A 27041-nucleotide genomic window follows, 5' to 3' on the forward strand; every position below is an offset into this window, starting at 1 on the left:
GATGAGAATGAGATGTGAGGATATGTGAGATGGATGTGGATGTGGATGTGAATGAAGAGATGAGAATGAGATGTGAGGATAGGTGATAGGATGTGATGTGATGTAAATGAATGTGGATATGGATGTGATAAGATGTGGTGTGATGCAAATGAATGTGGATATAGATGTGGATAGAATGTGGTGTGATGCAAATGAATGTGGATGTGGATGTAATAAGATGTGATGTGATGTAGATGGATGTGGATGTGAATGTGATGAGATGTGGATGAAATGTGATGTGATGTGAATATATGTGGATGTAAATGTGAATGTATGGATGTGATGTGAATATATGTGGATGTGAATGTGAATGTATGGATGGATGTGGATAGACGTGCATGTGAATGACTAGATGGATGTGGATGAATGAGATGGAATGTGTATGGATGTGAAGAGATATGGATGGATGTGGACCATACGGTGCTCGGGCTCTGGGTCGCCGAAGATACCCATGCGTGCGTCGAGGAAGAAAACGGAACAAGGTGTTAGAGTTGTTTTCTGAACTCCGGCATGGATTTGGTTGATTGACCTTGCTGGTCTCCTCAACGGATGGGTCCATGGCTCTTTTATATGGATCTATTGGTTGATCTTGCTAATCTTCAACGGAGAGTCTATCATCTGGATTCTTTTAAGTGAATATATTTCCAGGTACTTTGAGCTAGGAACTATTGCCAAAAAAAGCTCCCTCTATTGACAACCCCCTAACAATGATGATGCCAATGAAGCTGTTGATAATGAGCTTAATGTTAGAATTATCGAGTCTGCTCCATTCCATTGTCATGCTTCCCCCTTCGGTGTTTTTAGGGTTTGCATTTTTTAGGATTTCTATGTTTTTTTTAGGGTGTGTTTTTCCCATCAAGATGCACCTCTAGGTGAACCACCTCTTAGTAAGGGTCAGAAGATAAGGCTTATTAGTGCCTATCAATACATTATACATGGTGTATCATTCATTCATAATACAATCATTATGTTCATGTGCAGTCTCTCTTTCACTTGAGTCATGTTCTCTCTCTCTCTCTCTCTCTCTCTCTCTCTCTCTCTCATATCCCTATCTACGCTTCCACACACCACAACTTGATCTCTCCACCTCTCCTTCCACTCTCACTCACTCCCTCTTAGACCTGGCCATGTTTCCAATATGGTATCAAAGCTAGGCTCCATTCCATTGTCATGCTTCACCTTCTCCCCTTAGGTGTTTTTAGGGTTTGCATTTTTTAGAATTTCTATGTTTTTTTTAGGGTTTTGGTCCATATCAGCTGCACACATGTGTCGTAGTTGGAGCCCTATTATCAGCTCCATGAAATGTCCCATGCTATAACCAGCACATACAATCATCATGAGGGACCACTATCACACCAGGAGATCTCAAGCCTTAGAAGAGCGGGATACCCATATGAAGAGGAGGTGAAAAATCAGCAAATAGCTTCATCTACTTCTTCATCAACAAGTCTAGTACCTTTCGGATGGGAGATTCAACGGATCAATCTTTCTTTCAATGTTTTGATTCCTTCAAGGATACACCAACACGTGCTTCCTTCTATGATGTTGAGACTAGCACAAGGTCCATATCTAGCACAAGGTCTATATCTGATGCTTCTTCCAAGGAGTTATGAAATCTTTCAACATTGATGCTAGTCTCAAGGCACATATGTTTTGCATCAACATTCACATCTTCATTGAACACATCTACATTCGGATGATCTTCCCTAGCCCATGATCCTAAAAGGATGACCCAAGAATCCATTGCTTGGAAACGTCGTGGAAAAAGGATGCCTACTCTTTATCGACATATGTTCGAGGGGGGATCTTAATCTCTCCATAATTATCTGTTTCCTATTTTATGTTGAGTCAAGGGTTCTCTCTGCCCAGGTTGTCCCTAAAATCTGAACATTTTGGATGTCTTTTTGGAATTGTTGTAAGGCCTTGATGCTATAAAAAAGGTAAATATGTATTCTTATGCCAATTAGGAGTTGAGGGGGTAACTAAGCAACACTCTCAGTTTTGATCATAAGATGATTGAGGGAATAGCATGGCACGAGAGGTGCACATGGCTATATTGCCTTTCTGCATAGCAGTGATGTGATGCAGTTGGAGGTTGTTTGCTTCTTTTACGTTCAAATCTCACCACATTCGTTGCTAAGGGGGGAGGGTGTGTTGGAATTATCAGAGTCTTAGTAGTTTGAATGGTTTAGTCTTTTGGCGTGAACATTCTAGGTGTGAACCACCTCTTAGTAAGAGTCAGAAGATAAGGCCTTAGTGCCTATAAATACATTGTACATGGCGTGAGTATTATCATTCATAGTACAATCATTGTGTTCATGTGTAATCTCTCTCTCATTTGAGTTCTATTGCACCTCTCTCTCTCTCTCTCTCTCTCTCTCTCTCTCTCTCTCTCTCTCTCTCTTCCATATCCATGTCTATGCTTCCACAAATCATGGCTTGATCTCTCCACCTCCCCTTCCACTCGCTCCCTCCTAGACCTGGCCATGTTTCCAACACTCAAAGATGTGATGTCAATGGCAACCCTGTAACATGTATGGCATATGCACACAATGTCATTACACTAAATTTATGTTGATGCACTGCATAAAACCTAAAATCGAACAAAGATTGTTTGAATTGTCACTCCCTAGGGATGTCTACGGAAACCTTACATGTGAATGAGCCTCAAAATATTCCTAAAATAGTTTGATAATTGTTAAAAAAAATTTAACAAAGTTACTATAAAATGATAGGGTATACCTTTCCACCTAAGAGGATTGCTCAATCTGAGATAATCAAAAGAGCAACTCGAGAAGGTGATGATGAGAGCACACGACAAAAGCGAGAGCTAACCTGCTCTCATGCCATTTGTTGGAGTGGAGACGGAGGTAGCAGCACACACAGAGATGCAGTAGGTAAGCAAAGATAGAGAGAAGCACAACACTCAAAGTAGATTAATGAGATTGAAGGAAGTACAAGTGAAGTGGCATGATAAGGTCACTTACACACACTCATATGAGTGTGTGTACACTCATAAGAGTATGCACACACTCGCAAGGAAAAACCTCTTGAGGAGGGAAAAGTGATCCGGCCCATTATTAGCCTATGTCCACACATCTCTACCATATAAATGGCTACAAACGTAATAAAAGTTGTTCATACCCAAAGAGGGTGTTCACAACAATTAACTCCAAAATACCCAATAGTCATGACTCCCACCTTGATCTGGTCACCAACAATGTTTTGTTTTTGGAAGGGGTCCCTCCTACAATATGTAGCCAAAGATTTCTATCCTATGTCCTTTTTAGACCCCTTCTTTTATACCTCACTCCTCTTCTTTAAGGCCAAATTTTCATTTTATATATCTAAAACATACATATATTATATTTGAAAAGCCATATTCTTGTCAACCATCCATGCCCTAGGCCCCCCTATTTGAGCAATCACACCATATGTAATAGAAGGGTAGCCCAATTTTTCTCTCCAAAATTTTTGATATCCTTTTTTTTCTAAGTTAGCCAAATAAAAAAACAATGATTCAGACTAAAGAGGCTTAGCTACTTCCCACATTCGCTTCTACATGCAACACTTCTTCACAATTTTTAATGGTTTGACTATCAAGAAGCCCAAGTATCTCACGCAACACACGTCACATGTGGATAGTGACGGCTACTTGAGAGTGGCCTCACACTAGCGTTGGATAAAGACAAGGAGGACAGAGAGCTTCCCTAGAAAAGAATGTACCAAGCACCTTCCATCCATATGCATATAAATCTTGGGTGCATCATTAGGACGCCATATTAGGGACGTCCTCTAGCGGCATAACAGTACTCTACCATATGATGTAGACATAGATAGCATTATGTATATGATGATGGCTCATGTAACTCCCCCATCAAGATGGCTTTGAGGCCTTTTATTCATGCATGACATAGTATATTTTGTTCTAATCTGGTCATCCCTAGGAAAGAGAAGGAATACGTAGAGTATGTGCCACAAAAGAGACAAAGATAGAAGAGAACTATTGATTCTGATGTGCAAAATGTAAGACTGATTCCATTTTCTCTTTCAAGAGGGTATTAATCCCCACTTGCTTAAGTCATGGATTATTAAGACCAGAGTCTCTATTTCCTTGGAGCTACATGCCCATAGGGATACTCTTACAAGGATCTTCGGTCCGATCACTTAGTAGATCAAGAGCAATTATGGGATTTGACTCAAGATTCCATTACAATTCGTCAATCCATGTCTAACCGTATTTCCCTCAACATTGAACCCAAGGGGTCCCAATATACAAATAACAATAACTTTAGAGAGCCAAGCAACCCCATCCCAACAATTTTAGAGAGCTAGGTGAACCCATCCATAGAGAACAATGGTGCCATCATCACAAAACTTGAGAGTAATGGCATCCTCGAACGAGTTTTGTGAGTAATGACATCTTCGAACGGACAGTGCACATAGATTGTATATATTATGTATATGATGATGACATAGATAGTATTCTACCATGTGAGTGACATAGTATGTATTGTGTATATGATGATGAGACACGAGTATTCTACCACGTGATGTGGACATAATACGATGACGATACATGACTCCCCCATCGAGACAACTTCAAGACCTTTTATACATGCATATAGCTGATATAGTACACATTATATTTTGTTTAGCTTGGTGATGTCTTGGTTACAATTTTTTTTTTACAACCAAACTTTCAATCTTTAATGGGTTACATGTACTACTTTTGGTCTCATGTGTGTGTGCGTATGCACATACACACACACACATACTGCTCTTAACACTATTTTTTCTTACCTATAAATATATGTATACACATACACACTCTTTTTTCCAAAGAAAAATTCTCACTTTGCCATACATACACACATGCTTACGTATACACGTATTTTTACATTGTCTTTGATTTATTGTTCCTCCTCTATTCAACCTTTGATGCTCACTAACACATTCATGCATATGTAAACACTCACTTTATATATACATATATTCATATGTTCTCTTTCCCTCAATGCTGTACATTGTAGCATTTTTATATTTTGTATTTTTCCCTCTTTCTAATACAATTTCATGTTGAATTTACCAACACTTTTCCCCAAAATATGTGTGCGCGCACGCGTGCGCGCGTGCGTGCGTGCGTGTGTGTGTGTGCGTGTGTGCGTGTGTGTGTGTGTGTGTGTGCGCGCGTATATATATATATATATATATATATATATATATATATATATATATATTACATATTAACCATGGACAACCAAGGCACAATGAGAGGAGAGAAAAAAGAAATCTTGGATTTCTAAAAAATAAGAGGAAAAAAACCCTTGGATTGACCCTTTGTATTCCGGCTTCCATTCTTGTGTTTCGCTTCTTAATGTCTTTTACATACCGCAACAACGCACGGGTTGAGTACCAGTATTCTCTTAATCATCATAGAACTTACCTTGGTGCTGTCCATAGGAAAACCATTTCTAAATGGACCAGTAAACCAGTAAACTCCGTCCATTTCTAAATGGACAGAGTTCTTGACGTGCAAAAAGGATCGCTATGGCCATGAGCCACCTTCAAGACAAACTAAAAGCCCAACTACCCCTCTTGCCTGTGCTGCCTCGTCTAACCTTACTTGAAGTAAAGACTCTCCCATCCTTTACATTCACAACTTTGAAGACGTGCCTGCATCCAACAAGAAGGCACTTTTCAAAGTCATGACTCATCAACCTGTCAGTGCAGAATATGAAGCCATGGGCACGCAGAATATGAAGCCATGGGCGCGAAGGCTAGGAGAGAGTCACACCATCAGCCTGGCATTGCTTAAAAGACAAATCTGATAAGTGGGTAGGATGTTGACACAAACATACTGTTAGATATAAAAAAAACCCAAGTAAATTTGGGTTTGAAAGTACGTTTGGCATAGTCACAAGGAATGGGCATTTTTAGACTCAGGAATGTTGGGGATGGCAGCATCTTCCCATTCCCATTCCCGTCCCATGTCACTCTATAGTCACAGGGAATGGCCATTCTCAATCTTTTCCGTCCCCATTTCGCGTCCCATGTGACTATGACGTTTGGTACCCGCTTAAAATCATGGAAGCAAAAGAATTTGTGAGCCAAGTTTGATATATAAAAGAAAATAATTTACTAAGCCCCTACAACTGCACAATAACGAGGATGACTTCCCTTCTCTTATGCAAAAATGGACAAAAAAATTTCTCCTCCATCTGTTCATAACCACATAGAGAGAGAGAGAGAGAGAGAGAGAGAGAGAGAGAGAGAGATGAGTCAAATCTTTCAACCTCATGGCCAAGTCAGCAGACCACATATGAACCATATGACAGCACTGGACGTGCACAGGATGGGAATTTAGCTCGGGATCTCTCAATTAGGTGCCTGACACAAACAGCTAAAGAGCTTTACAGATGTGCTTCTCTTTGGTGCACACGAGCTTTCTCAGCATCAATAATGTGGCTTATCAAAGAGACAGTCTTCTCTAACTGACCATCTGCATTAACAACCACATAATCAAACTCCTCCATTCGCTTCAGTTCTTCTCTAGCCGTGGCAATCCGGAGCAGCAGTTTATCTTTTGTCTCTGTTTTCCTCTCAACCAGCCTTTTCACAAGGGCAGCTTCACTCTCTGCAACTAAGAAGATAAATACAGCACTTGATCCAAGTATCGATCGAACTGTTGCAGCACCTTGCACATCTACCCGCAAAACCACATCAAACCCTTTAGCAAGGCAATCTCGAACCTGCAAAATAACACATAATGAACTCATTGTAGGCAAGTGCTGAACTCTTTATAAAGGTAGCTTGATAGAAGACGTACCTGTCTCTTGGGAATACCCTTGAAATCCCCATATACAATCGCATACTCTAGAAGTTCATTATTCTGTATCATCGACTCGAATTGCTGCTTTGAAAGAAAAAAATAGTCCTTCCCATCAACTTCTCCTGGTCGTTTTGCTCGCGTAGTAGCTGTTACCACAAAATGTATCTCACTTCTCACTTCTTGAAGTCTCTGTGAGTCACAAGAAACACATGCACCAGTAATGTAAAAATGTTGCAGGAAACTTTGAGGTCCATGCATTTGCTGCATTTAAGATGTGGATCTAGTTTTGAGAAAGCTAGTAGTTACATTGATAACCGCATCTTTGCCAACGCCACTGGGACCACTGATGACTATGACCAAAGGCTTTTGAGCAGGTGCTTGTGGCCCTGTCCCCAGAGGTGAACCTAATGCTTGTTCTACTTCTCCTAGAAGCAATTCCTACAGACAAAATATATAACAAAATTGTAAAATCTACTCTATCTCAGTTTGCATGAATACACCACATTGCAATATGTATCACTAGAACAAAAATAACACCAGATCTAAAACCCGCTATTATTGGAACACCCACACAGTCTGAACAAAAACAGCTCTTACAAACACCTCGCTATGAATCTCTTTGTATTTCCTTTTTTCGTCCATCAAAACTTGGTTCTTTTCTTTGAGACTGAAATTGTTGACAGTGTTGAGGCAGAGAACTATTTTTTTTAATTTTAAAATATCCACTTCCAACGATTTTCATGAGAGAGAACTATACTAAGCCACCCTCTTTCCACATGTGTCATCTTTCCATGACCAGCTCAGGCAGTGGTGCCCATTTTATTATGTGCAGATGACATTGTTCTGATCTGAGCATGTGCAGAGGGATTGCAAAGATATTTGGATGCACTGCAGTGGTTTTTGTGACGAGAGAGACCTCACAGTCAATCTCAGCAAAACGATGATCACGGTCTTCAACACATCATATCGGGTTACATCTACCCTATCTTTCTCATACGGGTGGAGATAGCTTCATCATATGTATACCTTGAGGTTATTTTTATAGGCCCGCTCTTTTCCACGAGACCAGCTGTAATGCGCTGGATTAATGAGCCCTAATCTCGTGATTAAATAACCATTAATGAGAATAACTTTAGACAGCAAATCAACTCTCTCTCTCAACACAAATGACACGGTACTCCACACTAGGCCCAGAACAAGGCCGACCTCCCCCCTTTAGCAATAACTATATTCCAAAAGAGTGAAACAAGATATAAGATAGTAGGTGCCACACACCAAACTTCAAGTTTCATGAATAAAGAAAACAATACTGTTAGTAATCATGGAGCTTGAGCTGCTAGGCTGTGGGGGCTGATAAGGAAACATGGCTGAAGCCAATGGCTGAAGCCAAAGCATAGACAGTGAAAGCTTAAAGAGAGAAAGCGTTAGAATAAACTCTAGAGAGAGAGAGACTTGCACAAGTCAATGAAGTGATTGTTGTGTGTATTCCTTCAAACAAGTACTTTTCTTTTATAGCTTTAGAAGCATAGGATGTGACATCACTGCTTAGGTCAAGCTATCATATAATATCTATATATTATGCTTGAGTCCTTAAGAGTGTGTTCACACACACAAACACAAGAGCTCTTTGTAAGAGGCTGTTCACACACAAATCTATTGTATTTTCATAAGGCTTGTATTTCAACACCCCCCTCAAACGTTATCCTAGTACACACTTCATCTCAATAAATTTATGCCTATGACATAGTTTCTCTGGAAGTTGTGTCTCGTTCAGTCCTTGGGGTATGGTTGCTGATATTCATTTTGCTGCAGACCTTCAAAAGGCCCAAGATTCTTCATACTCTGCAAAGTTTGCATCTTCTTTGCACGTTTCTTCTTCTTCATGCACGACATTGGCTGCTGCTTTCTTGTGAAAGCAATTCCTCTTATTGTGGTTGCTTTTCCCACAATGTTTGCAAGGATTCTTCCTATAACAATCCTTCTTTGCATGGTTATTTATACCACAAATAGAACTTTTTTTACCTAAGAAGTTATTTTGAGTTGTCCCCTTCCGCTTTGTTGTTCATCTTCTTCTCCTCTTCCTTGAAGGAGGTTATGACTCCTTTTAAGGTAAGACTGAGCATGTTCTTCAATGTGGTGATGAGGTTTTCGTTCGGGTCATCTGACATTGATTTGATTAGAGCGGCTATGGCCACATCTTCCTGTCAGAATGTGCAACGGAAGACTAACGCATGTAGGAGACGCATCACCATCGAGCTCCACGAACACCCCCAACGGGCACTGCAGCATCCCTCCACCGGGCTCACATCTCCCAGTGAGCTGCCCCCCAAAACACCCACCGGAGGAGATGACTATGACAAGGTGCCACCACACCCTATATATGGCGCTTCAACTTCCCATGCTTTCACTTATGGGATAATCCAAGGCACGCTCTAGCCATAGATCACAAGCTCGAAATCGCCAACCTTCCAACACTTCCTCCACTTTAGCTTTGGGGAGCAGCAAGCTGGTTCATGGACTTCATTTTGTTCACATGAGCATCGAAGCTCTCATGTGTGTTGGGTATGGGGGAAGAAGCCTGCACACAGACACACACACATACAGTTGCAAGAGAGAGAAAACGAGTGCTGGAAAAGATGTACTCAATAATGATGATGAAAGTACAATGTGAGTACATAAAGTAGCCTAGGGCAAAGTGTCCAACACACATAAGTGTGTTCACATGGGAAAAAACCTATGTCCACTCACACGGAAAAAGTGCCCGTGAGTAAGCTGTGTTCACACCTAAACTAGCCGGGAGTGGTCATGACCAACAAACCCCTCTCAAGTGAATGGTGTGAGAACGGAGACAGGGTGTAGCAGACTACCTTGGTAGAGACTGTAAGCTCAAAGATTTGCGAAAAGCTTCAAATTTTTCCCTCGAAAGAGCCTTTGTAAACCCATCTGCTATATTGGCATGTGTAGACACATAAGCCAAGTCAATCTCTCCTGCATGGAGCCTTTCCCTGACATAATGATAGTGAACCTCATTATGCTTTGTGCGGGCATGAAATACTGGGTTTCGTGCAACTGCCAAAGCACTCTGACCGTCAATGTAAATGGTGGTAGGGGACTGCTGTCCAACCCAAGATTGGCTAAAAGGCGTCGTAGCCAAACACATTCCACAGTAGCTGTAAAGGCTGCCCTATATTCAGCTTCATAGCTAGAAGTGGCCACTGTAGGCTGCTTCTTATTGAGCCATCATGTCTATGACATCAAATGCATGCTGCAAATCAGCTTTAAAAGCTGAAATATCACCCTCTTCAGGGCCAATGACGAGCATGTCATCCACATAAAGAATAAGGATGAGAACATTGTTCCCAATGTGGCGTACATAAAGTGTACTCTCAGCTGAACTATTCTGAAACCCTTTGGCAATCAAGTATGCATGAATTTCGTGGTACCAAGCACGTGTTTAAGACCATATAGTACTTTATGTAAACGGCATACTTTATACTTTCTGCACCTTTTTGAACAAAGCCAGGAGGCTGAGACACATAAACTTCCTCCTGCAAATCGCCATTCAAAAAGGCAGTTTGACATCCAACTGATGTACATGCCATTGTTTGTGGGTAGCCAATGCAATAACAGTACACGTATGATAGTCATACGTGAAGTGGGAGCAAAGGTCTCCTCATAGTCAATGCCCTCATGTTGGGCATACCCTTTGGCGACCAAGCGAGCCTTATGGCGATCAACTGAACCATCAGGCTTACACTTAAGCTTGAAAACCCATTTTGTGCCAATAGCACGCTTGCCTGGAGGCAAGTCACATAACTCCCAAGTACCATTTTTGTCAATGGAGTCCAACTCTTAACGCATGGCTGCCACCCAATTGTCATCCTCCAATGCATCAACATGAGAAATGGGTTCCTCATTACAAGCGGTGGCAATAAGAGCTGTATCCACATAATGTGAAGATGCATGGCGAGAAGCAGCACGTGTACGACCTATAGCATAAATGTAGACTGTTTGCTATCACGCAAAGTGTCAACCATCCATCTAGGAATAGTTTTTGACTTCCTAGTATCTGCATCTTCCTCTGCCAATGCATCACCCAAGGTATCCTGATCAATCTGAGGCATTTCAGGATCAATTTGGGCCAAGTTCAGCTGCAATTTTGCTGGTTTTTAGCAGGCATAGGTGGCTGTAAATGAGCTAAAACTGGCTCTACATTGTCCACAATTGAATTGAATAAAGGCAACAAAGTATCAAACACGTCTTCCGGCCCAATAGATGGCTGTCTGGTACATGAGACAAGTGGTTGAGATGCATATTCATCAAAGATGACATCTCTTGACACAATGATCTTGCCTGTATTAGGCACATAGAGTCTGTATCCCTTACTCTCAATACTATAACCAATGAAAATGCAGTTGATTGCCTTTGCATCAAGCTTATGTCTTTGTTGTGTGGGCACATGCATATATGCCAAACACCCAAAGACTCTCATATGAGTCACCACTGGAATCCTGCCATTCCATGCCTCATAGGTAGTCATAGATTTTAAGGCTTTAATGGGGCAACGGTTAAGCACATAATTGGCACACACAGCCGCCTCAAGCCAAAATTTACTGGGCAAATCCTTACTCTTGAGCATAAAACGTACCATCTCCATAAGTGTATGATTACGTCTCTCTGCAACTCCATTTTGCTGAGTATAGGAGTAGTACACTGATGAGAAATACCATGTAACTGCATGTAAGCTGTGAACTCATTTGACAAATATTCCCTTCCCCATCCCCCCCCCCCCCCTGGGATCTGTACGCAATGTGACAAGCTTGTGTCCACAAGCATTTTCAGCCATGGGACGGAGGTCTCTGAAAGCTGCAAAGGCACCTGACTTCATTTTTAAACCTTCACTATGAATGAGCTGTAATGGACAGACAACCCTCATAGCACCATCTTTAGGAAAGGAATTCCTGTGCATCTTTCCAAGGATGCATCCCTCACATACATGCTTGAAGGGAACCTGCATAGGAAGAAGCTCATGCACCATACCTTGTTTCTGCAAATGTACAAGAGATGGGAAATTCCAGTGACCAAACCGAGCATGCCATAACTCAGTGTCACTCTCAACACACAGGAGGTGGATGCAAGCATAGCATCATGAGAATAAGTACTCCTGTCATACATGTCAAGCTTATACAAGCCACTGCATAATGTCCCAGAAAGCATAAGAGAAGCTGAATCTCTGTTATCATACACTGAGCAACAATGGTCAGAAAACCGAACCTTAAACCCAGATAATGCAAGGGCTAAAACAGAAATGAGATTCTTCTTAATGCGTGGTACATATAAAGTGTCACAAAGAGTAAAACTATCCCCATTACATGTTGTTAGCTCCACATTGCCAATGCCTTTAATGGAGTAAGAGGCATCATTGGCACACATAACTATGCCACCTGGAGGTGAATCCTGCAAATTGGCAAATAGATCTATGCAAGAAGTGATGTGCTTAGAAGCACCACTATCAAAGTACCAATCTCCAACTTAGATAACACATACAAGAAGCACGCAACCTACATGTAACCACTAATGCATATCCCTCATGAGCAAAGTTAGCCTCTTCTTTAGTGTCCACAGTAGCAGCCAAACCTTGCTGCTTCTTTTTCTTTTCACTCTCAATGCGCTTCCTACATTCCTCAATAAGATGGCCAGGGTTTCTGCAATAGTTGCATCTCTTCTTTTTCTTTTTGTCACCCTCTTTAGACGAGGTAGAATCTTTTTGTCACCCTTAGTTTTACCACTAGTTGCAGCCCCAGATTTACCTTTGTTTCGATCAAAGGCACCAAATGCCTGATCAGTAGAAAGCATAGTGGTCCTATTAGAATGAGACTGCTCCTCCTGCAATAAGAGAGTCACCAACTCATCAAAGGTATACAAGTTTGAATTACCCTTCATGAGTAGACGAAGAGTAGTAGCAAAACCCTTATAGGATTCTTGCAAACCCTGAAGCACTGTAGATACAAGTGAACCATCTGGAATGACCTCATCAATGCTGATGAGCTGCTCTCGCAAATCCTTGATGTGGGTAAGGAACTTGTCCATTGAATCACCCTCATCCATATGCTCAAACTCAATCTTCTTGCGAAGATAGGCAACACGAGCCTCATTGCAAACCTGATACAAAGAAGCAAGTACATCCTATGCACCCTTAGAAGAAGTGCATGAACGAATGTGCGGTATAACCTGTCTTTTGCATGAAAGGGCAATCAAAGCATGTGCCTGAGCATCCTTGGCATCCCATCTGAGTTGTTCTGGAGTGGGTGGCAAAGGTGCAGAAGATGTAGCACCACCTGAAGATACATCATCACCTGCATCAATGGTTCCTGAAGTACTTGCTGCTTGTGCAGGAGCAATAAGCCGGACATCAGCCCCTGATACATCAACCCACAAATTCTTTGCAACAAGTACATGTTTCATCATGTATGCCCACATAGGATAGTTGGTGCCATCCAACTTATCCTCAACGGAGAGCATTCCAAATAAATCACTAGTGTTTCCAGACATGGCTGTCACAAGTGTGTACAAACAAGTAGTAGTGTTGCAACACCCAAAAATTTGGGGGAAATGCTCCAATGTCAACTGAATCTACCCGTAACACCCAAAATGCCTACAAATGTCTATAAAAGACCTGCAAATGGTGTCAATTTTTACAAAATCCCCAAATTTCTAGTGCAATTACACACCGAATCAAGCAAAATCAGTGCCAATGTTGCAATTTTGAGCTCAATGGTGAAAAGCCCAGAATTAATGCAGTGTATTTAGCAATTTCTGAGTATTTGAAAAATTACAGAAATACCAATATTGTGGAGCAACTTCAATCGAGCAGATACAGTAGTACAGTCGGTGGGTATAGCAGTACGGGCAAGTACACAAGGCGGCACAGTATGGGCAGCGCAGTATGAACTGAGCGGCACAGGGGCGGCGTAGATCTGAGGCACAAGGACGTTGCAGGTTGGCGCAGGGGCGGCACAGATCTGAAGTGCAGGGATGACGCAGGGGCGGCCGCGGCAGATCTGGGGCGGCGAAGTGCAGACAGGCGGCGCCGTACAATATAGGCGGCGCAGGGATGCAAAGGGCAGCGGCAGATCTGAAGGGATGCAGGGAGAAACCCTAACCCTAATGATACCAATGTTGGGTATGGGGAAAGAAGCCAGCTGCAAGAGAGAAAACAAGTGAAGCTCAAGAGTGCTGGAAAAGATGTACTCAATAATGATGATGAAAGTACAATGTGAGTATATAAAGTAGCCTAGGGCAAAGTGCCCAACACACATAACTGTGTTCACACGGGGAAAAAACCTGTGTCCAGTCACAGGGAAAAAGTGCCCGTGAGTAAGTTGTGTTCACACCTGAACTAGCCAAGAGTGGTCATGACCAACAATGTGGTTGCAGGATAAGTCCATAGAACTCTATCTATTAGAGTTCTTACCCTGAGCTCCAAATAGCTTATCCAGTGCTTCATAGGCCTCTTATTTCTGTTGAATGTTGAACTTGCAGGTGCAGAAGCTTGTGTGGAGGTGTGAGTGTAAGTGAGCTAGCCGCTCCTGGATATGGTGCTGATGTCAAGCCCATATCTCTGTGATCTCCCTCTGATGTAGTCTGGGAGTTTGGTAGCCTGGTGCTCTCGGTCTTCATCTGGCTCGGAGGTCCGCAACGCGCTGAAGTGTAACCCCCTTTTGTGTCAGGGTAGGCACTGGGATAGATCTCTGGAAGAAATCAGTGAGCTGGAGTTGTCGCCCACCTCTCCCTGTGGTATGAGTCCGTATCAATGTCTCTCTGTGGCGCGTTGTCTCTAACAAGAACTGGCCAAATCTGCCCTGCTCTGCGGACTCCATGATCTAGCGGAGTGAGGGATGTCCACTAAAGATGGTGGTCTATCTCTCTCTAATGACACTATATGCTCTGCATCTGCATACATAATGTTCCTCACTCTCAACCTCCTCCTAGCATAGTCTGCATATCCTCTCTGCTATGGGGATTCGTGCTGCCCTACCTGCCTCAATCTCAAGCTGGTGTGATGACACTCTGAGCTAGCCAATCGCCACTCCGGCACTGTGAGGCATGTTCACATCCATGTATCCAGGTCTCTGTATGAATCCATCCATCTGCTGAGATACGCATAAACTGATCTCTGTAGTATAGCATCTTCGGCGGTAGAGGCTGACTGGGTGTAATCCAAGTCTCTTGAGTGTATCGCTGCCATAAATCATGCCGAAGGACTCTATTCCTCTCATTGTGAGAGAGCTGGATGTGTGGTGCATGTATATCATAGTGGAAAGGTGGCAGGTGATCTATGTCGAGACCATGCTGAGTGAGCCACTGTATCATCTTGAATACCATGATCTCCTATCTCCACTCTTTGCGAGCTGCCTGGACGCCTCAAAAGCTCTATGTGAGAGTCGATCTGATGGCATATCTCTAATCCTCTGTATGAAGTAGATCGTTTGGAAGAGAGCCTCTACTAGCATAGGAGGTGTAGCAAACTCCGTCCGGACAATGTCATGTGGGACGGAGAATCTGAGGCCTCTCTATCTGAGACCATGTGGAGGTGGAGAGCCCAGGTGCCCATACTGCTACACCATACGTCAAAGTAGGGGTGACTAGTGTGTCAAACAACCACCCCTTCGTGCGGAGCTCCTGGAAGTGTGCCTGGTGACACTGTCTCTCTAGCATGGCCAGAGCTGCATACCCTCGTGTGAGTCTATCCCTGGCTGCCTGTGCCATAGTAAATCTTCTTGGCGGAGTCGTAAATGTAATCCCCAGGTACATCTACCACCTCTACCTATCCTCCTGCTAGTGTGAAGATGACTTGTCGTCGAACCGGCCCCGAGCTGTGGAAAATCATGGCCTTGGTTTTCCCAAGGTTCACTGTAAGCCCCCTCTATGTGCAAAAGTCATCGAGTGCATGGAGATGGTGCTGTAGTCCCATCCGCGACTCAGAGACCAGAATAATATCATCTCCATATAGCATAATGTGGACTGTGGTACCTGAGATGTCTACCCCGTCCCCACCACCGTGACCAATGAAGTCAGCCACCTCATCGATGTATAGCCCAAATAGTGTAGGAGAGAGTGGGCATCCTTGCTTCACACCTATGGTGCTAGCAATAACATCAGATAGCCCCCCGGGGCATCGTATGCGCCCGAGGACCTACTCATATAAAGCATAGATGCCCCAAACCATCTCTGATGGGATCCCCAATGACTGTAGGCATTGGAAGAGTCTCTCTCATGGCACCATGTCAAATGCTTTGCAGAAATCCACAAAGCAGCAATATAATCTCCTCCCACGCCCTAGCCTGGTCAATCAGACATCTCAGAGTGAATATATGGTCAATAGTGGAGAAAGCTCATTGGAATCCAGCCTACCCTGGTGCTCGCAGTCCCTCCTTCTCTGCATATGAGCTCAACTCTGCCTCGAGCACTGCGCCATAAAGTTTGGCCAATGTATGACCAATCATGGTAGTCCTGTAGTTGCTGGGGTCTAGCATGTCTCCCACTTTGTGGAGAGGCATGATGGTGTGCTTAGTCCACTCAGCTGGTAGGCCCTCCACTAGTGCCATATTAAAGAGGTGAGCAACAAAGGGTCCCAGTGTGTCAGCTGCATAAATAAGATGCTCACTCTGTATACCTGTGTGGTCAGCCGATCTCCCATGCTGTAACCGGCGGATAGCTCTCTCTACCATCGAGGCGGTAAAGAAAGTAGAGGTGGTAGGGCGGGACTCCTGTGGCTGTGGTATGGGCGGCTGCTGAGGGATATGATAGAGGCTCTTTGCATATGTGTGCCATGTGTGTGGATCCTCAATCAGGGTACGAGGGCGAGGCTCTCTCATCCTGCGCCATATAGTGCCTGCATCTCTGCTCATGAGTAGGTGGTATATATCCCAGTACTGTGCCTCCTCATATGCACCTCTCTTACGGCGTGTGAGGGTCCTCATCTGTCGGCTCGCCTGTCTTTGTGTAATGGTCCCCAGTGCTCTCTGGGCACGGAGGTGTCTATATAGCTCTCTGCACTCATCATCATACCACCGATTCTGGGGCATGCTCCCAGATCTATCTATGTGTGCAATGTGTGTATGATGGGGGAAGCTACAGGTGGCGGCCATATGTAGTAGAGATGACAGCTAGGTGGTGAGTGTGTCTAGAGGTGACAGGGGATCCATCTGGAATAGCCCGTCATATACATGATGCTCATATATGTCTGCCAAGTCATGGGTGAAGTAGAAAGTTGTATGCGATGCCTGTGAGAGCTATGTGGGTGTTGGTGTGGAGCTCGCCAGTGACAGTAAGAGGTACGTGTGATCCGCACCAATAGGATAGGGGGGGGATGGTGAAAGATGTCACTGCCTGTGTGGTCTCCATGGACCCCATGATGTAGTCCACTGTGCTACCCCCACCTGATCGTGGAAAGCATGTCAGTGCTCCTGAATCCTGCCACTATCTCATCCCGTTATAAATAACGAGATGGTGTCACGCTCCCAGCTCAAGTAAGTGATGACCATATCTGGTGTTATCCGGCCCCATGTCCTCTAACACCCTGCAAGCTCCCGTGTCCTCCACCTCTAGTGTGTGCATCACCTCGGGGTGCACGAAATCATAAATGTCGCATTGTCGGCTCTGTGGCTGTGCATTGAAGTCCGCCATAAGACTTCCCCCAGGTTGGAGTAGTGTATGATCTCATCTGAAAGGGCTGCATATGGTGACTCTCCCAATGGCCCTGTGTCCTCCTCCACCCCTCTACTCTCCTCCTCTGCTGTCATGGCATATCTCGATCCTCTAGGAGAGAAGTAGCATAGAGCAATGTATAACACCCTGTCTGCTAAGAGCTGCAGTCTAATCCACATGTATCTAGCCTCCTGGTCACGTGCTACCACCTGTAGGCGCTCCAGTAGCTCTCGCTTGAAGAGTACCGCTATACCTCCATATCCTCTCGATGTGCTCCGCCATGTGGTCCCCCTGTATGTAAACTCCCACTGATAGCCCTCTACTTTGGGTAGCCCACTCTCTGGGCTCTGGTGCGTCTCTGTAAGTAGTATGATGTCCCGACAGCAGGCCAAGAGAGAGAGAGAAGGTTGACTGTTGCTTTTGGCGAGCTCTCGGTCGCTACTGCAAGATGGGAGATCTGTAGGAGAAGCGACCAGGAGCTGAGGTGGATTGGAAGTGACGGGTGTGGGAGTTTCTGAGAGCAGTTGATGAAGACTGTGAGGATCGCGACTACATGGTTCTGGAGGGAAGCGGGGAATATACGTAAACAAGAAGAGGCCATGGCGGATGCGGGTGCTCGGTGAACAGGAAGGCTACGGAAGGTGAGCTTGGCTCGTCGATAGAAGTTTGTGGCGTGGGTTTAGTTGGCAGAGCCAACGACTTTAAGGTGAAGCATGTAGGGACTGTTTCGGGGAGCTGCAACCTGGGTGCTTCAGAAATCAAGCTGCAGACCACCGAGAGAGAAAGCAAAGGCCTCTTGGCCATTGATGAGTGTAAGGTGACAGTACTCTGTTGTTGAGTTTTCAATTTGTTCTTGGTGTACTGTGGTGTTGTTTGGGTGGTAATTGGGCTGTTGAGATTCATTGCCTTGCAAAGCCGAGAGCTGGTGGCAATCGCGTGGTAGTGTGCAAGCAACTTTCAGGTGAACAGGGTATTGTTTTCAAAGCTTGAAGGAGGCCGACCCTGTACAGGCCTCTCTTGGGAAGAAAACCTGGCATTAGTGGGGGATTTAGGGCCATTGGTTGTGGCCCATTTTGAAAGTTTGAAGACTAAGGTTTGAAGAGGATTGAGGGCTGATTTGTAGCCCACTGTTGGGCTGTTTCGGAGCTGAATTGTATACATGAATATAATCTCCTGTGTGAAAGCATACTGAATGGGTGTTCTGGGAAGATTTGTATAAAGGGTCTAAGTTGGAAACTGAGCTCTTGTATGCATGCTTGTAATAGTTGCTGTCCTGAAAATACAATCTTGTAAACTTGAAGTAAAGCTTTGAGGGTAGCCCACCTCAGATATGTATCTTGTTCAGGAGTTTGGTCCAGATATTGAAGAGCTGTACTTTGAAGATGGTTCTATGTTTGAGGTTGTTTATTCCGAGAGTGATGCACGGTATTGGTCTGTCATAGTTCACATCAATGAAGGAGAGTGGGCTGATTGTGAATGGGTGTTAGATGAAGATGGTTCTGAGGATGTAATGGATGTTCAACTCTGTAAAGACGAAGACTTGTATTGAAATAAAGTTTTGTTCATACTCTTGGGTCTAGTGTTCTGGGTGTGTTTGTATTAGTGTGTGGAAGTGTGACACTCTATAAAGGCATATATAGCTATACCGCTTCCGTGTCATCACTTTTTGGTTCCTCCACAGAGGAAGAAATTTCCTTCGGTTTGTGAAAGAAGACAAGGGTTTGTGTGAAGAAAGATTGAAGAGATGGCTCAAGATTTTCCAGAGTATTGGGGTTTACCGCATGAAAGTGCATTTATGTTTCTGGAAAAGATGGAATTTACAGCTTTGATGAAAGACAGGGCAACCCCGGAGATCCTCTCTCAGATCTTGACTTATTGCTTACAAGGTGATGCAAAAGCATGGCTACAGATGTTCGTGACTACACACAGGAATGCTCATCAACAGGATCCTGAGTACCGTGTAGCTAGAGCTGCATTTTTGACACAGTTTGCCCGTGTAAGAAGTCCGAATGATGTGTGGAAAGAGTTGTGTAAAATTCAGCACAGGGAGAGACCGGTTTGTGGCTGGTCTGGAGCCAACCCTCCGTCTGATAGTGGAGCTGAGGAATCTGGATAGCTTTGAGGAGGCTCTCAGAGTTGCTCGTGAGAAGGAGTGGAAGGTAAAGCGTCTGAGGCAGTTGGGAATACAGGGAGAGCCAAAGAAGTTTGTGAAGATGCCAGAGATTGAGAGTATGCATCTTGAAAGAAATTTCCTTCGGTTTGTGAAAGAAGACAAGGGTTTGTGTGAAGAAAGATTGAAGAGATGGCTCAAGATTTTCCAGAGTATTGGGGATTACCGCATGAAAGTGCATTTATGTTTCTGGAAAAGATGGAATTTACAGCTTTGATGAAAGACAGGGCAACCCCGGAGATCCTCTCTCAGATCTTGACTTATTGCTTACAGGGTGATGCAAAAGCATGGCTACAGATGTTCGTGACTACACACAGGAATGCTCATCAACAGGATCCTGAGTACCGTGTAGCTAGAGCTGCATTTTTGACACAGTTTGCCCGTGTAAGAAGTCCGAATGATGTGTGGAAAGAGTTGTGTAAAATTCAGCACAAGGATGAACAGGATGTGGATCAGTATTTGATTGAGTTTGGTAGACTGTGGAGTCTATGGTGTGAGGCTTTGATTCCTGAAGTACCCCCGCAGATGATAAAGAGAGACCGGTTTGTGGCTGGTCTGGAGCCAACCCTCTGTCTGATAGTGGAGCTAAAGAATCTGGATAGCTTTGAGGAGGATGTCAGAGTTGCTCGTGAGAAGGAGTGGAAGGTAAAGCGTCTGAGGCAGTTGGGAATACAGGGAGAGCCAAAGAAGTTTGTGAAGATGCCAAAGATTGAGAGTATGCATCTTGAAAGAAATTTCCTTCGGTTTGTGAAAGAAGACAAGGGTTTGTGTGAAGAAAGATTGAAGAGATGGCTCAAGATTTTCCAGAGTATTGGGGATTACCGCATGAAAGTGCATTTATGTTTCTGGAAAAGATGGAATTTACAGCTTTGATGAAAGACAGGGCAACCCCGGAGATCCTCTCTCAGATCTTGACTTATTGCTTACAGGGTGATGCAAAAGCATGGCTACAGATGTTCGTGACTACACACAGGAATGCTCATCAACAGGATCCTGAGTACCGTGTAGCTAGAGCTGCATTTTTGACACAGTTTGCCCGTGTAAGAAGTCCGAATGATGTGTGGAAAGAGTTGTGTAAAATTCAGCACAAGGATGAACAGGATGTGGATCAGCATTTAATTGAGTTTGGTAGACTATGGAGTCTATGGTGTGAGGCTTTGATTCCTGAAGTACCCCCGCAGATGATAAAGAGAGACCGGTTTGTGGCTGGTCTGGAGCCAACCCTCCGTCTGAAAGTGGAGCTGAAGAATCTGGATAGCTTTGAGGAGGCTATCAGAGTTGCTCGTGAGAAGGAGTGGAAGGTAAAGCGTCTGAGGCAGTTGGGAATACAGGGAGAGCCAAAGAAGTTTGTGAAGATGCCAGAGATTGAGAGTATGCATCTTGAAAGAGAAGTTGCTGATGTTCCTGAACAGGAGGATACTTTGAAGAGAGACATTCATGATGCAGTGGAACTCATGAAGTCTTTAAGTTTGAATTGGATGGAAGCAGGTGGAAGGGGAAAAAGCCGAGGTGCTCCAAATAATAGAAGAGACATTATGCCAACAGGTGAAGGAAATATGGGAGGATCAGGGAGAGAACGGGGCTATTATTTAAGCAATGTCAAATGCTGGAATTGCGGGGAGTGGGGACGTATCAGCCCTCAATGTGATAAACCGCCCAGGGCAGGTGGTGGAATGTATCCCGTGATGCAGAGAACCAATGATAGATCAGGAGATCACAGTATTGAGGTAAAAGATCCAAGTCAGCCCTCCACCAGTGGAGTTAAATGGGAAGTTAAAGGAAAGGGACAGGCTCTTAGCTTGATAGAAGTGGAGACTATTCCAGAGATCATGCCTGTGGCCAAGAGGACAAGAAGTACAATGACGGAAGCTGAACCGTCTTCTAAGAAAGGAAAACATGTACAATTTGACATCAGCCCTCAACCAGAGAAGAAGAAAAGAAAGCCAAGAAGACGCTATAAAACTTCAGATTTGCGTATTGGTCAAGGTCAGGAAGAATATACCCTGATGGGAGATTTAAAGGGAAGGATAGCCAATATAACTTTTGCCCAATCACTTGGATTGTGTCCGAAGCTCAAGAGAGAGTGGAAGAGGTTGGCAAATCCGAGGAAGGCAAATGAGCAAGAGCCCACACAAGGTGAAATGGTGTTGATGTCTGTGGAAGACCTTCCTGATATCTGTCCATCGGTTGATGCTTGGTGTGGAGGTGTGAGTGTTGGAGAAGCATATGTGGATGGCGGTGCACAAATCAGCGTAATGACTCAGTCCTGCATGGAGAGATTGGGGTTAAAGCTGAATGCTAATTCAGATTTTAGACTCCGATTAGCAAATCACGCAAAAGTGAAGTGTCTGGGTATATGTACAGGAGTACCAGTGACTGCTTTTGGTGTGATTTGCAGCATAAATTGCCATATTATGCCGGCTGGTTTGGGAGCTTATCCACTGATTTTAGGCAAGCCTTGGCTCAGACAGGTGGGTGCCATCCAAAATTGGAGGAGGAAGACTATGACTGTACATAATAAGAGAGGAAGAGCCAGGAAGTTCAATATGAGTAGCAAGCTAGAAATGAAGAGTGAGTCTGAAGAAACAAGTACTGATGAATATACAGATAGTGAAACTGAGGAAGAAAGTTCTACTTCTGATGATGAAGGTCAGGTATCATTTCTAGTGAAGGAAGAAGATGAGCATGTAATGCAAGCTGAAGAGATGTTAAAGGAGGAAGAAGAGAGTAGACTTGAAGATATGGACAGTCTGATGCAACCTCCATCACCCAGTGCAAAGAAAGAGAAGCTGTTACAGGGTATGCTGAATCCCAGATTACAGCCAGTGGAAAAAAAAGAGTATATGAAGGTAATACATAAATTTCCAGATTTATTCATTACCTCATATGAAGAGATCCGAGGATTCGAATGTGAACCAATGCCTATAGTATTGAAAGAGGGTGTGAAGCCAGTATTTCAGAAGCTGAGGAGAATAAATAGAGAGCTGTTGCCTATGTTGAGAGAAGAAATAGTGCATCTCAGTGTTATGAGGCTTACCCTATTTATTGGGTATTTAATCCATTTTCTCCTTGTGTTGTAAGTCGTGAGGCTGTCGGCTTATTCATAGAGGCAATCGACCACTTCACATTTTCACTATATAAGGCAGCCCCTCATTTTCACTTATAGTAATCCAATCCAAGCACAAGTTCAACACTACTTGCTGGCTATTGCCATTGTAAAGCTTCTTGCTTTTATAAAAGGTGATCTTGTCCACAATCTCTCTCTCCTTTTCTCTCTCCTCTCTTGTTTTGTCTACGCTTCTGCCTGTGCATACTCCAACACAAAGCCCTGTAAAAGAACTCTCTGATTCTCAGTGAGGACACCAAAACATGGGAAGAGCAAAAAGAAGCCGACCCCTATAGCATCCAAATCACTCAAAACACCCAGCTCAAGACACCCTGCAGCTATCCTCTGACCATCTGCTGATGCAGTCCGTTACCTAAACGCCCTCAGTTTGAATCAGCTCACTCACCAAAATGTCTGCCTGGGCCAGACTTGACTCTAAACAACCCTAATCTTCAGTCCTAACACCTCAATTGACCTCCTCTGATCTACTGCTGACCTCAGCTGACCTTATCAAACTTTCCAACAGCTTCTTGTCATCTAGACTCCCAGATTTTCCTCCAAAACAAATAGCCCTCAAATCCCTTTCTCCAAAACCCTACTGATCCTATCAACATCCCTCTACTAACTGCCCGCTAACTCCTGTCTGATTCAGCCCTGACTCAACTGACTTCAGACCTTCCAACTTCTGTGTCCTCTAACACTTACAAAACCCTCAAACATCTTAGATCCCACAATGATTCAGCATTACAGCCCCTTATCTGACATCAGCTAATCTCAGCTGACCCTGTTTGACATCCTCCAGCTCACAAAATTCTGTCTAACACTGACAGACTTATGGCTATCAGATTCAACCCTATCTGGCTTCCTCTCAGTCCAAAAAGATTATTTCTACCCTTCTACACCTTCAGCTGACTTATCCTGACGCTCAACTGACACTAACTGACCACTGTTGACCCTCAGCCCCAAATCAGCCAACTCCCAACACTAACTTAGACATCACTTACAATTGATCTTCTTAGCAATCTCAATCAAAACATCATAACCACTTCAACCAAAACACCATATCACAAAACTCAACCATCCACTCACAACAGGTTCAAACCCAAGCACTCTATTTTCTTTATATTTGCAAAATCAAAACCAATATCAACAAGGGGAGATCACCTTACATATTGGGGTGATTGTTATGGCCATGATTGTTATATGCTTTTTTCATACTTAATAGAAGTCTCTTTCAGGTAGCTCCCTGCAACATCTCTCCAAGTCTTCATCTTCATCTCCACACCTTCAAATCTTTTTGCTGGATTCTATAGCCATCTTCTGCAGATTTCTCTCTTTCACTCACTCTCTCTGTCTTCTTCGACTGGCCGTGTATCCACTCTAATGGGTGTATCCTTGTTGTATCCCCGCGACCCTCAGCCAAAGCCTTTTTATAGAAAAATCCAAAGAGACGACTTTTTCCTACCTTCCTTCAAAAAAGGATTACTGCCCGATATCTTTGATCTGCCCCCTTCTCTTTCCTTTTTTCGACACCTTTGCTCTTGTAGATCTCCCCCCACATCAACACCATCTGCTTACCTTTTTAGCAGGCACATGGCCTTTACACATTATCCACCCACTTATCCCAGCTAATTGGATTGATTTCATACTACGTTTACAACCTTGGCTGATACAAAGGTGTATATCCACGTTTTAGACTGGCATACGTACACCACAACTTCCTATCTAACAAGATTGTGCTAGGTCCTAGACACTGCATCACAACCACAATTACTTTTGCATCTACTTGTCCCTGCCATTGTTCAATCTGCCCTTTCCTCCTTTAAGTTTGTCCATGTCCTGACTGCATAGGGTGCAAAAAACCTATCACACCGTGTCCCAAGCCTAGGCACAAGCCCCTATCATCTGACAGCACAATAGAATACGAGTCCACTAAATAGGCTCATCCCCTTATATACCCACTATAGACCTACAAATAGCTATAACTTATGGGATAACACTAACTAACAACCTCCCCCATGTAATGAGTCTATTGCACTAATCTTCAGCCCTAACCCAAGATTAGGCCGGCTAACCCTGTGGTTAGCATCAGGTATGTAACATTCACTTCATTTACTTTGTTGGGTGCCCAGGAAGGTGTGTATTTGGACCATCGTTGCTGTCTGGGCAAGGCTTGTGCCAATTGTTCATCTCCAGGCAAAGCTTGTGCCATTGGTAAGGTTTTCACAGAAAGGAATCTTCATGAGTCTGAAGGATTTGAGCATTTGGTGGACGTGCATGGAAAGAGGACAGTGCTCTCCGAGGCCCTAAGTTGGATTAGCAGGGAGTTACATCCGGACAACTCTTCCAATGTGAGGTCACAAGGTTGTACTGGGATGAGGGCGATCAGGATATTTATCCAGTTGATTGATTTGTTTTGACTTTGTTTTCTTGGAAATTTCATACTTCAGTGCCCAAAGAGCTTTGTAAAACTTTTCTTTAGGGGAAAAGAGGTAGGGCTGGCCCATCTTCAGTTCCCAATGTGATTTCCTACACACATACTCAGTGCACACATACACATATGGTTATCTTTGCATCCATGATACCTTACATTGTGTAGTTATTTAGATCTCTCAAGGCAAGCTCTGTTACATTTATTTTCTAAGATTGGATTGCTTCCTGCAAACTCTCTGATACTCTTCAACTCCATGGCATTCAGGTTTAACTGCTTCATATTACCATTTTTTTTCTAGTAGCACTTCAACTGCAAGCTGGACATTCAAACAATATCTTAAAAGAGCCTCCAGACTATATCCACAACCTCCCTATTCAAAGGAAAAGAAACCTAGCACATCAAACTACAACCCAAAAGGTCTTTCCTTTAAAAGCCAAGTCTATTAAACTACATTGAGGATAAAGTCTCAGAATTTGCAGCCAAACACAGACACCGTGAAGCTTCTTAGACATACAAAGTAGGAAGCCCTCAAAATATACTTGTCATCAACCACTCTGAAACTTTTGGCTGAAACTTCTGGAGTCATCACCTTGTCATCTTGTTGATCCCTTGGAAAGCCCATACAGACTCCTCTTGAGTCTGAACAAAGACACTAATAACTCAGTAAACCTCAACTGTGTTTAGCCTCCTTTTTCAATCACTCTATTACTGACTATGCTTTTGCTCTCATGGCTATTATTGGGGAGGTCAACATAGGCACCAAAATATGTAATTTTCTAGGCATTTTGTACAATCTCATCAATTGTAGCAGGTTGAAGTCAAAGGCCATTGGCTGTTATGGGCTGGTCGCTGCTGCCATAGTATATTAGCATTCAGAGCATGTTGAAGCATGTGTAAAGTAGCATTAAATATGAGGGTTCCATTTGAGCACTACCCCTCCCTCCCTCCCTCCCTCCAAAAACACACACACACACACACACACACACACAGACCCCAACCACCACCAAACATCTTGTTTTCGCTGTATACATCATCAACACAAGGCTAAGCACGCTCCATACTAGCAAAAACAGTAGTCCACATGCGGCCACAATGCTTGGGCAGCCTATAGAGTTTTTGCAGGTCAACCTAGCAGAAATCAAGATAATGATCTACAGCACAGACACAACTCAACGTCTAAATGTACTTGCGGCAGACCAAGATTGCAGGTGACAATGGCAAAGCTACATTTCATAACCAATTAAAAAAAGAGAAGACGGGGAAGGGAAGGAGGGGGCGGCCCGGGCGGGGGAGCGGAGGGGGAGAGAGCGAGAGAGTTCGGAAACAGTTCAAATACCTGGGAGCTATCAACCTTGTTGCCATCTGCTAGATTCTCCATGGTTTTGAGACCTCCTGCTGGGGCTTGCCACTCCTCTCTTCTGCCTGAAGAGCTATTTGAATAGAATGCAAAGGCCTGTTCCCACGCGCCTTTTCTAGCAGTTTTCTTGTTCAAAGCGTGAAAATTCCTGGCTGCCAAGGTGTTGTGGAAAAACCCAGAATGCCCCCGTGCTAAAGAAGAAACTAGAGGAGCTTGGGTTCCCAGGAATTTTGTGCCATTGCAACAGTGGAGAGAATTCTTCCACAGACTGCAGAATCTTAGACCTGGCATCTTACAGCTGCCCCTTCCAGATCATAGCTCTCCCTTTTTTTTCAAACTCTCTCTCTCTCTCACTTTTTTCTTACCGGTCTAAATAATTACTCAAGGTATGGC

General features: G+C 43.8%; 1 protein-coding gene across 1 annotated transcript; it reads right to left on the reverse strand.

Annotated features, from left to right (window-relative positions):
* Positions 1-6192: 6192 nt before the first annotated feature.
* LOC147636066 (guanylate kinase 2, chloroplastic/mitochondrial-like) lies at positions 6193-27024 on the reverse strand. The gene is made up of 4 exons (XM_086801498.1): positions 26628-27024; positions 7178-7309; positions 6869-7060; positions 6193-6791 (listed from the first exon to the last, which is right to left on the reverse strand). Exons 1-4 carry the CDS (start codon positions 26937-26939, stop codon positions 6453-6455), a joined length of 975 nt encoding a protein of 324 aa, XP_086657624.1. The 5' UTR covers positions 26940-27024; the 3' UTR covers positions 6193-6452.
* Positions 27025-27041: the final 17 nt, after the last annotated feature.

This window comes from Cibotium barometz, chromosome 8 (genome assembly GCF_041138505.1).
Source record: "Cibotium barometz isolate CiBa-2024 chromosome 8, ASM4113850v1, whole genome shotgun sequence".
In the NCBI taxonomy this organism is placed as follows: Eukaryota; Viridiplantae; Streptophyta; class Polypodiopsida; order Cyatheales; family Cibotiaceae; genus Cibotium; species Cibotium barometz.